The sequence below is a fragment of the Micromys minutus genome, assembly GCF_963924665.1.
Source record: "Micromys minutus genome assembly, chromosome: 16".
Taxonomy (NCBI): Eukaryota; Metazoa; Chordata; class Mammalia; order Rodentia; family Muridae; genus Micromys; species Micromys minutus.
Window position 1 is genome coordinate 40901168 of NC_137985.1, and position 15393 is coordinate 40916560.

The 15393-nt window shown below is 46.8% G+C and overlaps 1 protein-coding gene across 1 annotated transcript in view; it reads right to left on the minus strand.

The window, feature by feature from the left end:
• TTC12 (tetratricopeptide repeat domain 12) overlaps positions 1–15289 on the minus strand; it is a gene marked incomplete at both ends in the record, with an annotated part of 44744 nt that extends 29455 nt beyond the window's left edge. The window contains 5 exons of the mRNA XM_080929990.1: positions 2173–2294; positions 2988–3065; positions 3765–3786; positions 4312–4472; positions 15232–15289. Of these exons, the coding sequence (XP_080786116.1) occupies positions 2173–2294; positions 2988–3065; positions 3765–3786; positions 4312–4472; positions 15232–15289 (441 nt within the window). The remainder of the gene's footprint in view (positions 1–2172; positions 2295–2987; positions 3066–3764; positions 3787–4311; positions 4473–15231) is intronic.
• Between the last annotated feature and the right edge of the window lie 104 nt (positions 15290–15393).

Sequence of the window (15393 nt, forward strand, 5' to 3'; positions counted from 1 at the left end):
GAAGAACTGATTTCTCCAAGAACAACACCAGTGCACATCTGGGTTTACTCAGGACACAAACTTTCCCAAGGGGCTGTAATATCCTTAGCAATAAGATGAGCTATTTCCATGATAAAGCCGATCACATTGGCATTGTAACTCCTGGGGGATCAAGGCATCCAGCCAAGTTGAGGGGGGAGCAGGTAAGAGCTGGCTAGTGGCATTTGCAGAGCAGCTCCACTTTCTCTTCTTCGGGTGTCGAGTTGCACTTGAAAATAATATTAGATAGAGAAGCCTGTGCCCTCCTGGACAATTAGACAACTATGCAACTATGACCTTATGCTGTGAGACTTGAGGTCCAAACAACCCCGAAGGCTTCACAACAGATTCTCTTTGTAGCCTTCTACTTTTTCTTTCCTTTCCTTTCCTCAGTCTCTTCTAAGACTTGACTTTGATGCCCTATGTTGTCTCCCTTCTCCTTTGCTTCTCCCCATTTTAGGAAAAGCTGCTTCTCTCAATGGCTATTAAACTCTAGATTTATCTAGTGGGCACCAGCAATCTTGACTGAATGCTAGCTGCAGGAGAGAAATAAAGGGGATGAGGGGTAGGCTTTTCTTTTTTTCTTTAGTAAGCAATATTCAGTCCCCAACATCCTTACTGTTTTCTAGCACCATAAGCATTTTAAAAATAGTCAGTGGTTCAAGTGATTCCTAATACCAGACAGCAGTTCTGTGTTTACTTGCCTCTGAATGTGTGTTCTCAAAGACAAACAGAAAGAGAGAGAGAGAGAGAGAGAGAGAGAGAGAGCGCATTAGCTGAAAATTGCTTCCCTAAAGCCTTTCACTGCATTTCCTTATATTTATCCACAGACACTTTTAATGAGATTTTTATGACTAATCAAAGGCTGGCTTAAAATTAAATACAGTAAAAAAATGCATCTGACTAATTTAGATGAATGGGGGGGGAGGACAGCCTGCACTAGATATGGTCTCAATTACATAACATTTTAAAAGCAGTTCAACTCCATTGCCTTCTAATCTAATCACTTCAGGGAAACCAGCCTGAATGAGCATCAGTAGGTAGAGATTTTCCAAGACGAAGTTCAGTGCCGAAAAAGAAAGAGAAGTAATCATTGTATTAATTGCTTACACTCAAAAGTTCCTTCTGAATTCTTTAAATGGGCCAGTTTTGTATAACGAGTGGAGCATCAGATAGCCATGACAGATGGGACGACGCTAAGGGAAAGTATATGGCAGGTTTTGTCCTTAATAATTTCATATTTATATTCTTGTTAGGGCAATAAGGTGGGCGCTGCCAAAGCAACTCCTTGGCATCTTTCTTACAGATAACAGCTTTTGGCCACAAATGAGGATAGAAAAGAACACCTGGCCTCTAGTCAGATAGATGTATGCAAACTGCTCAGGTAACAAGCTGACATTGCTCTTGGATTCATTGGCTATTAAATCACTGTCACCCCTCAGACTCTCTGATTTCAAACGCCCCATGTCTGGCTTTGAATGCTTCTTCTCCACCAAGCCCAGACAGAGACTTCTGATTTATGCAGATGGGCACTGATGAGGGACAGTGACATGGCATCAACTCTGTCACACAGAGGTTCAACCGACAGGTCCTGTCTGTCATGGGATTGCATCCATGAATTTGCCAAGCCAAATGTCACTGCATCTCAAAGATAAGGTTACTAGTGACATTTTTGTTTCAAGTGATAGTTACCACCTCCCTTGCCTTCATTACGCATCAGTAAGAAACATCAGGGGCCGGGGGCAGTCAGTTATGCCTCAGTTTTGAGAAACTGGGGTTCCCTGTAAAACAAACCCGAGGGAAAAGGACTCCAGGAACCCGACCTTTCTGAGGAAGTGCTGTCAGTTTCCTGGCTACCCAGTTTAACCCCATTCACAGAAACCAAGAACAGGTTTGACATAACCAACACAAACTGGCATAATGGCCTTTGAGACTTCCACCAAAAACATTAGTGGCAGATTTGAAGTTCTTATGGGCCAGGAGACTGATTAAGGGACGTGTTATACCATGGAAACTGGTACTTGCAACATGAACCGCAGACACTGGTTGGTAAACATTTACCACCAATGATACTGTCTACCCTTGTCTTTGCTTTGGCGGCTTTCCCAACACCTGTCCTCAGAGTCGCCATCATGGACGCCGTGGGTTACCCACCTGGGCTCGGTTGGTGTACAGCACCTTCATGTCCTTGAGCTTCCCTAGACCCTCACTGTAGAAGAATATGGCTGTCTCATAGTCGCCCCTGACAAAGGCCTCGTTCCCCTTCTCCTTTAGGGCTGGAAGAGAAAAAGGCATACGTTAGTCAGTCCTCAGTGTATGTTGGGAAGTCCTTCTAAATTGTGGGTTTTCTAGTTCCGCATGCTTCTTTTTCTCTGCCATTCCTTGAGGTCCCTCCCCCCCCCCCTTCAAATCTGTGCTTAGGTTTTCTATGCAGCCTCTTGGAGAAATGCTCTTTTTTTGAACTGAGGCTTACCTCTGTGCCACTAGTACCCTTGACCAAGGCAAGTGTACCCACAGTCTTCGAGCAAATGGGGAGTGGGGAGGGTCTACATTAACACCCCATCAGGACACACCACACAGAGCATTCTGCACATCCATTCACCCAACGCCAACACATGCAACATCGCTCTACCAATGTTCATTTACTTTGTCTCTTCCCCCTCCCATTTCCACTTCTCCTTCTGACTCTAGCTTTAGCCCAGGTTAGCCAGTGGAGCCTCTCTTTTTTCCTACTTCCCAAGAGCCATTCAGGGATCTGAGAGGCTCAGTCTACCCAGGAGTCCTGATTAAGGCTGTGTTCTGCTGACTGCATGTTGAGTAAGATCAGAGGATGAGCCGCTATGGTTTCTGCCTGACCAGGTCTTCTGGCTGCCAGTTCATCATGAACCCTCTCCCCAGGGAGCTCTATATTCGCACACATCTGCACACAGGCTTTTGTGGGCTCTTGGAAAGTAAGGACCAACAGTTACCATCTGCTAGGACTCTGTTTTCTCTTCTTCTCTTGGCTCGTTCCTTGGCGTCCTTCTCCACGGATGCCAAGAAGGCATCTGACAGCAGAGCGATTTGCAGTGTTGAGAAGAAAAGGCCAGACACTCTAATCAGTACTTTAGTTCAAACTCAGAGGAAGCCACTTTGGGACATTACAACTGTACTTCTCATGTATGCATACATACATAGGCACACATACGCACTCGTGCGCGTGCGCACGCACACACACACACAAGCACATAAGCATGCACATGAGCACACAATTCTGAGGCAGCTGAACTGTCACTGTGTTAATGTGACTTTAAATGCTAACCTGTGTGGTGTATTATTATGTGTGATGGCTGTGTCTATGCCTTAGATTTGAATTGTGTCTCTTAAAAGAGCGTTTTTTTTTTTTTTTTTTTCCTTTGAAGAGAGATTTTTTGTTCTATTTAGCACAATGAGCTTCGGAAGCTGAGCAACTCAGAAAATAACTGCATCCCCTAAGCGGTGGAGGGTAAATTGGATCATAAAGAAGAACTGAGTCCCGTTTACAAAAGACTGGTCAGGAAGAAATGGAAAATAAAATAGAAGAGCCTCTGCTTGCTGCCTCTCGACCGCTGGCACCAGACCTGGGTTGTCAGCAGGATTTTGTTTGTGAGTTGTTTCTAAGCCCGGAGGCCATAATTTAAGGGTCTGGAAATTACATCCTATATATAAAAAAAATACTGATTCTAAATGAATACAACACATTGGAGTAAGAGAGATGCTATCCTTACCTGGGTTCATTTCATCTGCATTCTGCAAGATATGGGTCATAAAAACAAAGAAACAAATGTTAAAACTCAGTCTTTGGTAAAAGTGTGTATACAGACAGCCAAGACAGCAAACCTACTGCAAATGAGGAGTCAGGTCATTTCATTTAACCACCGGTACTGATGGCTCCAGATTTTAAGGGGCTTGTTTAAAAGTTGGAGATGTTATGGTGGGCAAACTTATGGGCCTTCTCCTATAGAATGGAGATGGCCGAGTCAGGGGATCCCACCTTGCACCCTGTGACTTGTTTGTTACATATCAATTGCTAGGACATGGGTAACCTAAATACAACGCTCAAGCTCAGCAGGCAGAAAGGTTGAGTCTTCACTACAGGAAGAGGAAAAAAAGCATTCATAGAGCTTATAGTTCTACATGGAAACCCGATCAGGAAGCCTGGGTAGAGACACTCTTCCAGCCTCCTTGGGTGGTTTGAGATCACATCACGTTCCTGCCTCAGAGCAGGTCTCCCTACGGCATCTACTCATAGACCCCCATGGCGGAAAGGGAAACCTCGGGAGCTTGTGGAGGACTGATCATGGTCTTATTCAGAGTGGTCCTGCACCCGTCCTCCTCTTGCTCTTTCTCCATCAGCAGGAGTTTCTTTTCTGTGTCCAGGACAGCTTTCTGCTGTATGAAGGGGTCATCAGAATTCATCTCTTGGATTAAATTGGCTAGAGAAAAAAAAAAATTACACATGACTCAATTAGGTAAATTCTTCAAAAGGAAAGACTCCATCTGTTGGAAATGGTGGTGCTGAAAATTAATAAGGATGATCCACAGACAGGAGAAGAAGGTGCCAGAAAGCCCAGTGAATCACTGGAACTAATGTGAGACAATTAAAGAAGAACATTTCTTTTTGTCTAGGGAAAAAAAAAAACGGAGCAAGAGAATTTAATACTGGGCTTCCAGGAACAGAGCTTTATTTAATTCACTAGTCAACTTTAGTCATTTAAAGACTGCTTATTAGGAGTTGTATGTTTTGCTGAATATTAGGGAAAATGGTGAATTAAAAAACGCTTTTGTTTTGTTTGAAAAGCTTGTGATCTTGTGTGGGAGACAATCATGACACAAGCAGCTCTGAGATTCAGAAAACAACAGCCGTTAGCTGTGTCCCTGTCTCTCTTCACTGCGCTGTCTGCCCAGACGGGCACTCATAGACCGCCACTTAGAGGGACCTCTCTCTTCTGCCTTCTCACTTCGATTAAGCAGATAAATCTCTTCTCCTTACTCCAATTCCAAATCCATCTAATCACCCATATCTAGCAGCCTTGACTAGAGAGGCTGAACACTGATGAAGAAAAATGGATAAATACCTGGGTGGAACTGGTCTGTCAGTGACCCTCACCCTCCCAGAATCCTTACGTCACCCTAGAGCAGGCAGGCTATTATTCTCTCAAACACTTTTAAGTTTGGGGCAATCTGAACCCAACAGTTCCCAGTAGAAGATTCTACTTACTCATTCTGTGATGAAAGGGGTCTCAAGAAGGAGACCTGATCTTTCAAGGTCATGTTGTCAAACTCACACAGCTGCCCACATCTGCATCCCTCTCTGGTTCTTACCACAGACGGATGCAGTGTCTCTTGTATGAGGTTTGAGTCTCTGCTTGTGCAAGTCATGGGGCCGGTGCAGATTCAAGGGGTAGAGAAATAGCAAAGAAAGTCATCTGTGACAAGTTTCGCTATGTACCTGAACATGATGAATATATGGTTTATAAAATGTGCACCATGCTGTAGCCTACATCTTCTTTGCAATATGTTTAAGAGGTCGGCTCGGTACCTGTGCTCACAGACAGTTTACACGGCATGATTCAAAGGCAATTCCGTTTAGTACTGCCAGATATTCATGTGGTTTATTTTATGTTTCAGACAGTAGATAAATGCCCAGTTGAACACCTGTATGAGTATGTGTTTGATGTTATGTATTCTTCAGGACATGACTATGAGCAGTCATATCCTATAAGTAGTTTATAAGAAAAAAGTTTCTAGACTGGCCATATGGCTAAGCAGGGAAAGGTGCCTGCTGCAAGGCTGACCACCTGAATCCCATCCCCAAGACCCAGAGACTGAAAGGAAGAGATAAATGCATGAGAGTGGTCCTCTGCCCTTATCACCTTCGTGTGCACCCTCCTCACCCTCTCACCCTCCTCCTCACCTTCCTCACCCTCCTCACCTTCTCACCCTCCTCACCCTCTCACCCTCCACACCCTCTCACCCTCCTCACCCTCTCACCCTCCTCACCCTCTCACCCTCCTCACCCTCTCACCCTCCTCACCCTCTCACCCTCCTCTCCCTCTCACCCTCCTCACCCTCCTCACCCTCCTCACCCTCTCACCCTCCTCACCCTCCTCACCCTCCTCTCCCTCCTCACCCTCTCACCCTCCTCACCCTCCTCACCCTCTCACCCTCCTCACCCTCCTCTCCCTCCTCACCATCTCACCCTCCTCATCCTCTCACCCTCCTCACCCTCTCACCCTCTCACCCTCCTCACCCTCCTCACCCTCCTCACCCTCCTCTCCCTCCTCACCCTCCTCACCCTCCTCACCCTCTCACCCTCCTCACCCTCCTCACCCTCCTCTCCCTCCTCACCCTCTCACCCTCCTCACCCTCTCACCCTCCTCACCCTCCTCTCCCTCCTCACCCTCCTCACCCTCTCACCCTCTCACCCTCCTCACCCTCCTCACCCTCTCACCCTCCTCACCCTCTCACCCTCCTCACCCTCTCACCCTCCTCACCATCTCACCCTCCTCATTCTCTCACCCTCCTCACCCTCCTCTCCCTCCTCACCCTCCTCACCCTCTCACCCTCCTCACCCTCTCACCCTCCTCACCCTCCTCTCCCTCCTCACCCTCCTCACCCTCTCACACTCTCACCCTCCTCACCCTCCTCACCCTCTTACCCTCCTCACCCTCTCACCCTCCTCACCCTCTCACCCTCCTCACCATCTCACCCTCCTCATCCTCTCACCCTCCTCATCCTCCTCTCCCTCTCACCCTCCTCATCCTCTCACCCTCCTCACCCTCTCACCCTCCTCTCCCTCTCACTCTCCTCACCCTCCTCACCCTCCTCACCCTCTCACCCTCCTCACCCTCTCACCCTCCTCACCCTCCTCTCCCTCCTCACCCTCCTCACCCTCTCACCCTCCTCACCCTCCTCACCCTCTCACCCTCCTCACCCTCTCACCCTCCTCACCCTCTCACCCTGCTCACCATCTCACCCTCCTCATCCTCTCACCCTCCTCATCCTCCTCTCCCTCTCACCCTCCTCATCCTCTCACCCTCCTCACCCTCTCACCCTCCTCTCCCTCTCACCCTCCTCACCCTCTCACCCTCCTCACCCTCTCACCCTCCTCACCCTCTCACCCTCCTCACCCTCTCACCCTCCTCATCCTCTCACCCTCCTCACCCTCCAATCCTTCTCACCCTCCTCATCCTCTCACCCTCCTCACCCTCCTCTCCCTCTCACCCTCCTCATCCTCTCACCCTCCTCACCCTCTCACCCTCCTCATCCTCTCACCCTCCTCACCCTCTCACCCTCCTCACCCTCTCACCCTCCTCACCCTCTCACCCTCCTCACCCTCTCACCCTCCTCTCCCTCTCACCCTCTCACCCTCTCACCCTCCTCACCCGCCTCATCCTGGTAAACAAATGATTGTAATTTTTAAAAGATCTCATGATGAAACTTAATATCTTATATGCTAACCTAAAATTTTATGAAATAAATGGAAAGATAAGTCCAAAGAAAGAAGAAAAGAAAGAAGGACGAAAGAAGAAGAAAAAAGAAAGAAGGAAGTTATACTCTTTTTATTATTTTCACCATAATTGCTGATCATGGGACTGATCATCTTTGGGATTGTGGGTCATTAGTTTTTTGTTTTTTGTTTTTGTTTTTTTTTTTTTTTTTTTCTATAACATGTCTATTACTATCCTTGGCCCATTTTCTACTGGCTCATTGTCCCCTTTGAATTGACTTAAAAGGCGTCTATATAAATCATGGACCAGTCACAGGGATTTGAAGATCTCCTTGGCCGTGTGTCATTGTTTTATGGACGCGGTGGTTGTCTGGGCAACCTCTTTCAGATTGTCAGGCACCTGCATTTGCACTCAAGACACACAGACATACACAAAATCAATCCTCAGTTTTGTTTTCCCCTCAGTTCATTAGATCTACATGCAAAATGAGTTTTGTGCAGGGTGAGAGTACAGAATGCTGAGGACTAGAGACATTGCCTCCCCTGGTGTGCTCATCTTCCCTGTTACAGATGTGGGGTCTGCCCCTCACCCTCCATCCCTGTAACAGATGTGGAGTCTGCCCCACACTCTCCATCCCTGTTACAGATGTGGGGTCTGCCCCACACTCTCTATCCCTGTTACAGATGTGGGGTCTGCCCCACACTCTCCATCCCTGTTACAGATGTGGGGTCTGCCCCACACTCTCCATCCCTGTTACAGATGTGGAGTCTGCCCCACACTCTCTATCCTTGTTACAGATGTGGGGTCTGCCCCACATTCTCCATCCCTATTACAGATGTGGAGTCTGCCCCACACTCTCCATCCCTGTTACAGATGTGGAGTCTGCCCCACACTCTCCATCCCTGTTACAGATGTGGAGTCTGCCCCCACACTCTCCATTTCTGTTACAGATGTGGGGTCTGCCCCACACTCTCCATCCCTAATACAGATGTGGAGTCTGCCCCACACTCTCCATCCCTAATACAGATGTGGAGTCTGCCCCACACTCTCCATCCCTGTTACAGATGTGGGGTCTTCCCCACACTCTCCATCCCTGTTACAGATGTGGAGTCTGCCCCACATTCTCCATCCCTATTACAGATGTGGAGTCTGCCCCACACTCTCTATCCCTGTTACAGATGTGGGGTCTGCCCCACACTCTCCATCCCTGTTACAGATGTGGGGTCTGCCCCACACTCTCCATCCCTGTTACAGATGTGGAGTCTGCCCCACACTCTCCATCCCTGTTACAGTTGTGGAGTCTGCCCCACACTCTCCATCCCTGTTACAGATGTGGAGTCTGCCCCACACTCTCCATCCCTGTTACAGATGTGGGGTCTGCCCCATACTCTCTATCCCTGTTACAGATGTGGGGTCTGCCCCACATTCTCCATCCCTATTACAGATGTGGAGTCTGCCCCACACTCTCCATCATTTCTACTTCACAGCTTGTGCCTCCCAGCATCCTCTTATTCTTACATGGATTACTATAGGGCTCTTTGTTTAAAATCTCAAAGAGTAGACGGTTAGCTCACCACTACCACCACACACACACACACACACACACACACACACAGAGAGAGAGAGAGAGAGAGAGAGAGAGAGAGAGAGAGAGAGAGAGAGAGAGAGACATGCCCTGTGAGGATCTTTTTCTGGTTCTTTGTGGAGAGCACTTTGCTCTTCCACATGAACCTTTGAGCCAACGTGCTGGATTTGAACACAAACCACTTTGGGGATTTTGGTTTAAACTAATTGTCCTAAAAGAATTCGAGGAGAACTGTTGGTTTTGCCAAATGGTACCTAGGGAAAAATACATGTCTTCTTAAATGCAGGGTTTCTCTTATGTCTTTTAATAAAATCTGTATCGACTGAGCCTTATACTTTATTCTAACACAGTTAGCTTTTCCTGAACATCCTTCCTCAGTTTTGGATTTGTCAAGGGCAGTGGGCTTCAGTGCTGTGTCTGCTTAGGTTTCTCAGGGTTACAGCAGTTTGTCAAGCCTTCCTTATTTCTGATAACTTTCACAGTTTTTATTTGTTAGCTTTAAAAATCCATTTGATGGCCATGTTTGTGGAGGTGGGGTGAGGTGGGTATGTGTGCCAGGAAGCACAGTAAGAACAAATGACTGGGAGTTGGTTGTCTTCTCCCACCACTGGGTGCTGAGGCTACCACCCTGTGGCTCAGACAGCCTGCCAGACTTGGCAGCAAGCACCTTTAGCCACGGAGTCAGCTCTTAGGCTCCATGTTCACAGTTTGCAAGGGTACTGGGCAGGGGTCTTGGAGAGTAATTCTGTCTGGGTTTATATGGTATGTTTCTTGGGACTGGGGAGGAAGACAGTGGTTCGGGGTGCATGCTATCACTGTGATCGATGATGTTACCCTTGGCCATTTGTGGAAAGCTGTGCTTGTCAATTCTCAGCCACTGTCAAATTACTTTCTATACCACATCCTTGGCAAGCAAGCCTTGCGTATCTCTCATTTATGGACGGAGAGCTCATTTCACCTCCCCGAAGGAAACACAGGTTATAAAGAATTCACCTGGATAGGGCAATTGCTTTATTCATTTACCTACTTGTACCTATCCAATCTCATTCCTGTCACTCTGGGTTCCTGGATATTATTTTTCCTGCTTCGAATTATAATATAAGGATATGTTGTTTATTTTGTTGCTCATATTGTCCCATTCCTCCCACCACCACCGGGAGTTCTTTCAATTAAATTTTCATAATTTGCTCCAGAGATCTTAAATATACTCTGACAGATTGATTTTCATATTTAAATGCAGCATTCCTGAGGCCCAAAATACTGAAATCTCATTTCTAGGTATGAATACAAAGGAAATAAAGCCAATCTGTGCAGAGCTATCTGCGTTCCCACACTCATTACAGTGTTATTCCCTATAGGAACAGAGAGAATCACTCTCAGATGAGACAAAAATATGGTGCCCCCCTCCAAACTCATCAAAGCAGGATAGAATGGTGGTTTCAGGAGGTGGTTTTGGGGACAGAGAACAAAGGGGATGACGTCCCCAGATGAATTGTAGCCAGACAAGAGGAATACATGGGGAGCTACAGTGAAAGTCACGAACTGTACACTTCATGAGCACTTAAAGAAATATTCAACATCATTATCTATTATGAAAATGCAAATCAATGCAACTCTGAGATTCCACCTTACATTCATAGGAATGGCTAAGATCAAAGACACAAATGACAGTTTTTGCTGGTAAGGGTGTGAGGCAAAGGGAACACTTCCTCATTGATGATAGGAGTGCAAACGTGTATATCTACTTTGGAAGCCAATATGGCAGTTTCCAAGAAAAGTGGAAACTGATTTACCTCACAACCCAACTATATCACTTCTACACATATACCCAAAGGATGTTTCTTCCTACCACATGGACACTTGCCCAGCTGTGTCTATAGCAGCATTATTAGTAGTCAGAAACAACCTAGTTGGAAACAACCTAGATGTCCTTCAGCCAAATAATGACTAAAGAAAATGAGATACATTTACACACTAGAATTCTACTCGGCTACTAAAAACAATGACACCATAAAATTTGTCAACAAATGGACCGAAACAAGAAAAGATCATCCTCAGTGAGGTAATCCAGACCCAGAAATACAAACACGGTAGTTCAAAGTAAAGAATCACCATGTTACAATCTGTAGACCGAAAGAAGCTAAGTAACAATGGCAGCTCAAGGTCGGGGATCATGAATCTGACTGAGAAGGGGAAATAGAAGAGATATTGTGGGTGAATTGGGAGAGTGGGTTGCACAGGAGTGGGAAGTGAAAATGAAAACTAAGGGGGTCAGGTCTGCCTCGGGACTGAGGGAGAGAGTACTGGGAGGGTCAACTGGAATAAGGAGACATCCTTGGGGCAAGCTAGAAACCCTGGCAATGAAAACTCCCAGGAATCAATGAGTGTTACCCTAGCTATGACTCCTTATAATGGGGAATATGGAGCCTGAACTGCCTACCTCCTATAACCAGGCTAGGTTTCCAGTGGGGTAATTAGGAGACCAACTCAGCCACAAAACCTTCAACCTACCAATTGCCCTGCCTATAAGATGTTCTGGGATAATGGTAGAGCAGAAATTTTGGGAGTGGTCAACCAATGACTGGTCCAGATTGAGACCCTTGTCATGAAAGGGAACCTGCCCCTGACACTGCCTAAAGGTTCCTTAGCCCTGAGATCCATGATAGAACTAAACACAGCTAGGATACACAGTCAATGGCATGGTTTCTAATAATATTCTGCTATGCTCGTAGACTGGCACCTAGCTCAGTTGTCATCTGAGAGGCTTCATCAAGCATCTGATGGAAAGAGATGGAAAAACCCACAGCCAAACATTCAGTGGAGCCCAGGGAATCCTGAAGAAGGGAGGAAGGATTGTAGGAGCTAGGGTTGTCAAGAACACAACAAGAAAACCTACAGAATCAACCTCCTTGGGCCCATGGGCGATCAGAGACTGAACCAACAACCTGGAAGCCTGCATGAGCTTGACCTAGGTTCTCTGCACATATAGTACTGCTTTTCAGCTTGGTCTTCATGTGGGAGTTCTAACAGTGGGAGCAGGGGCTATCTCTGACTCTGTTGCCTGCCTTTGGGATCCTTTCTCCCTACTGGGCTGCCTTGTCTAGCCTTAATAGAAGAGGATGTGCCTAGTCTTACTGCAAATTGATTTGCCACTGCTAGTCCATAGCCATTGAGGTCAGCCATTTTCTGAAGAGAAAGAGGGTTGTAGTGGATAAGAGTGTGGTGGTGGAGAGGGGAGATGAAGAGGAAGGATGGGGAGGAGAGGAGGGAGGGAAACTGTGGATGGGATGTAAAATAAATACAACACACACACAGAGGGAGAGAGGGAGGGAGGGAGGGAGAGAGAGAGAGAGAGAGAGAGAGAGAGAGAGAGAGAGAGAGAGAGAGAGAATGGTCTTAAGGAAGAGCTATATTGAGCCATGCTCTGCATCAGGGACATCTTTCAGAGAGAGCACCTTAGCCAAAGACATCAGGAATATAATCAACAACTGCAAAACTGCCCCTTAGACAGCCATTTCCCCAACTAGGACCAGACTCAGAAGCTACTTGAACTTCCATGGTTAGGAGAAGGCTCTGACTGAGAAAAGGGTGATTCTGCAGTGTGTGAGTACACTGCTCTGTTCCCTGGGTCTCAACACAGGACCATGTCAAAGAAGAAGAAGAAACATTGCTAGGAATCTCTGGCTTGGTTCTGAACACCTCTCTGCTCTCCCTGAGTGGTAAAGTGGGATTTAGGTACATGAAATTCCCTAATCACTGGAAAAGGAAAAGTAATCCCCCAAAGAAAGGTATATAGAAGAGGCTAAGGAGAAAACTTTATTGGTAAAGTGCTTGCAAACACCTGAATATGAGCATCTGAATTTGATCCCCAACACCCTTGTAAAAATCTGGCTGTAGTAGTGTACCTGCAATCCCAGTACAGGGAAAGCAAGCACAGGCAGATGCGGGGGGCTTGTTGGTCAGGGACCCTAGGCTACTCAGTGAGCCTCAGGTCCAGTGAGAAACCTTATCTGAGAGAAAAAGAATTGGAGTAGATAGCTCCTGAGCAAGGACACCCAAGGATGACTCTGCACAGATACACACGGCCATCTTCATACTCAGAACACACACACACACACACACACACACACACACACACGACATATACATGCAATTATACAATGAGCAGTGACATTCTAAAGGAAGATCAATCCTGTCCCATAGTTTGTTCTTACAGTCTAGTGTCAAGAACAGTGATAAAGTGTATTTCCCCACTTAACTCATCTAGCTTCTGGTATTTTGTGATAGTCCCATCACTAATACAACGGCCTAAGCTGGGTTAGGTTCTTCTACACTTTTCAACTCTCTCTTTCTTCCACATATCAGCTTGAAATTATTATTATTATTTTAATATCTGTTTTCACACTGAACTAAGCTTAGCCCAGGGAGTGGCACTATTAGGAGGTGTTGCCTTGCTGGACTATGTGTGGCTTTGTTGGAGTAGGTGTGGCCTTGTTAGAGGGAGTGTGTCCCTGTAAGCATGGGCTTTAAGACCCTCATCCTTGCTGAATGGAAGCCAGGCTTTTCCTGTCTGCCTTTAGAACAAGATGCAGACTCTCAGCTCCTCCTGCACTAACCTGCCTGAATACCGCCACGCTCCCCACCTCCATGATAACGGACTGACCCTCTGAACCTGTAAGTTAGCCTCAACTACATGTTGTCCTTGTAAGAGTTGCCTTGGTCGTGGTGGAACATGGAAAGGTGCCTGGAGGAGAGCCGTCAGCCTGCATTTCACTGCGGTAAAACTCTAACCAAGACAGAAGCAAACAGCAAGCAGCTCTTTGCAGCTCACACATGAGGCGTGGAGAGATGAGGGGGCCCAAGGAGAAGGTCATGTGAGGACTTAGTCCCAATGGGAGCTCCTGATTCAGTGTGACTGGGAAGAACACAAGCAGAGAAGTGTCTGGCCAGATCTGCGTTTTAGAGACATTACTCTGTGGGGAGTGTAGGCCTGGTGGCAGAAACAAAGATTACAAGTTGTTGAGAGTCTGCAGAGAGGAACCAGAACAGAGGGTGCCTCCAAGAAGATGGACAAGGGTGGGGGTGAGGGGAGCCCAACCTGAAGGCTGATTGGACACAAGGTGGGAAGGTGGGAGGTGTCCCCCTGACTTGGAGATTTGGAGATGACAGTGCCACCAACTGAGTAAAGAAGGGGAGAGTGGAGAGGGGAATTTGACATAAGAAGGGGAGAGGAGAGAAGGTGAGAGGTAATGACTCAATTCTGCACACATTAAGATGGAAGCATTGTGGTCTATGGTACCTTGGCAACTGGCCATTGAGCCTGAGGCTCCGAAAGAAAGGCAGGAAGGCAATAGAGACAGCAAGCAGGTGAGTTCAGATGAAGACAGCAGTGTACCAAGGCCACAAAAGCATCCAGGAGGAGCTCAGGAAAGGCTGGTGCGGACACAAATGGATACACAAGTATATATCCAAGAGAGGATATCTCATTTCTAAATCTGTTTTGTTTCCTTCCACACGTACAGCCTGCCAATTTAACATAGTTCTATTTGCTAAATAAAGTGTGTGTGTGTGTGTGTGTGTGTGTGTGTGTGTGTGCATGCGTATGTACTCTTTTTAGCTGCAAACAAGTCCCCTAAAGTCAGGACAGAGGTAAGTCTGGTTTGGACTCTCTTCAATGTGCTGCGTGCTTCAGAGGACACTCTCTGCCCTGTCTGACTTGGGAAGGGTGTTCTTGGTCGGGGGCCTTACAAGAGGATGAAACCCATAAGCCATTTACGTAAGTGACAGATCTAAAGGGAAAGCCATAGACGCTTGCCCCCTGCCTACAACAAGAGAGACACAGATGATTAAGTAGGCTCTCGAGCGATCTCAAGGGGAGCAGACAGACTCACTGGCCATGTGGAAAGGTACTTGGAGGAGAGCCGTCAGCCTGAATCTCAGTCAGACTACAGCAGCTTCTATGATACCAATTAACAGCCAGAAAAGACCGCCCCAAGGCTGTAGCTGAGTTCTCAATGGCCTTTCTGTTTAATTTCAATTACATTTTTTTCCTCGAGAGTCATAAACCTGTCAAGCAAGCCAGAAGCTAACTTCGCCTCTCTTTACCCACTTCACCGCTCCAAGGCAGAACCCAGTCTGTGACTTACTGCTACGTACTTATTTCATCCACATTTTCCAGAAACCTCTGCAAGTCTCTCTCTTGATCATCAGCCATCGCAGACACAAGTCTCTAAGGGAGGAAGTATAAATTATGAAATTAATAATAAAACACTAAACAGAACCGTTGGGCTTATTATCTGTCTAAGACTAAGAGCCAAG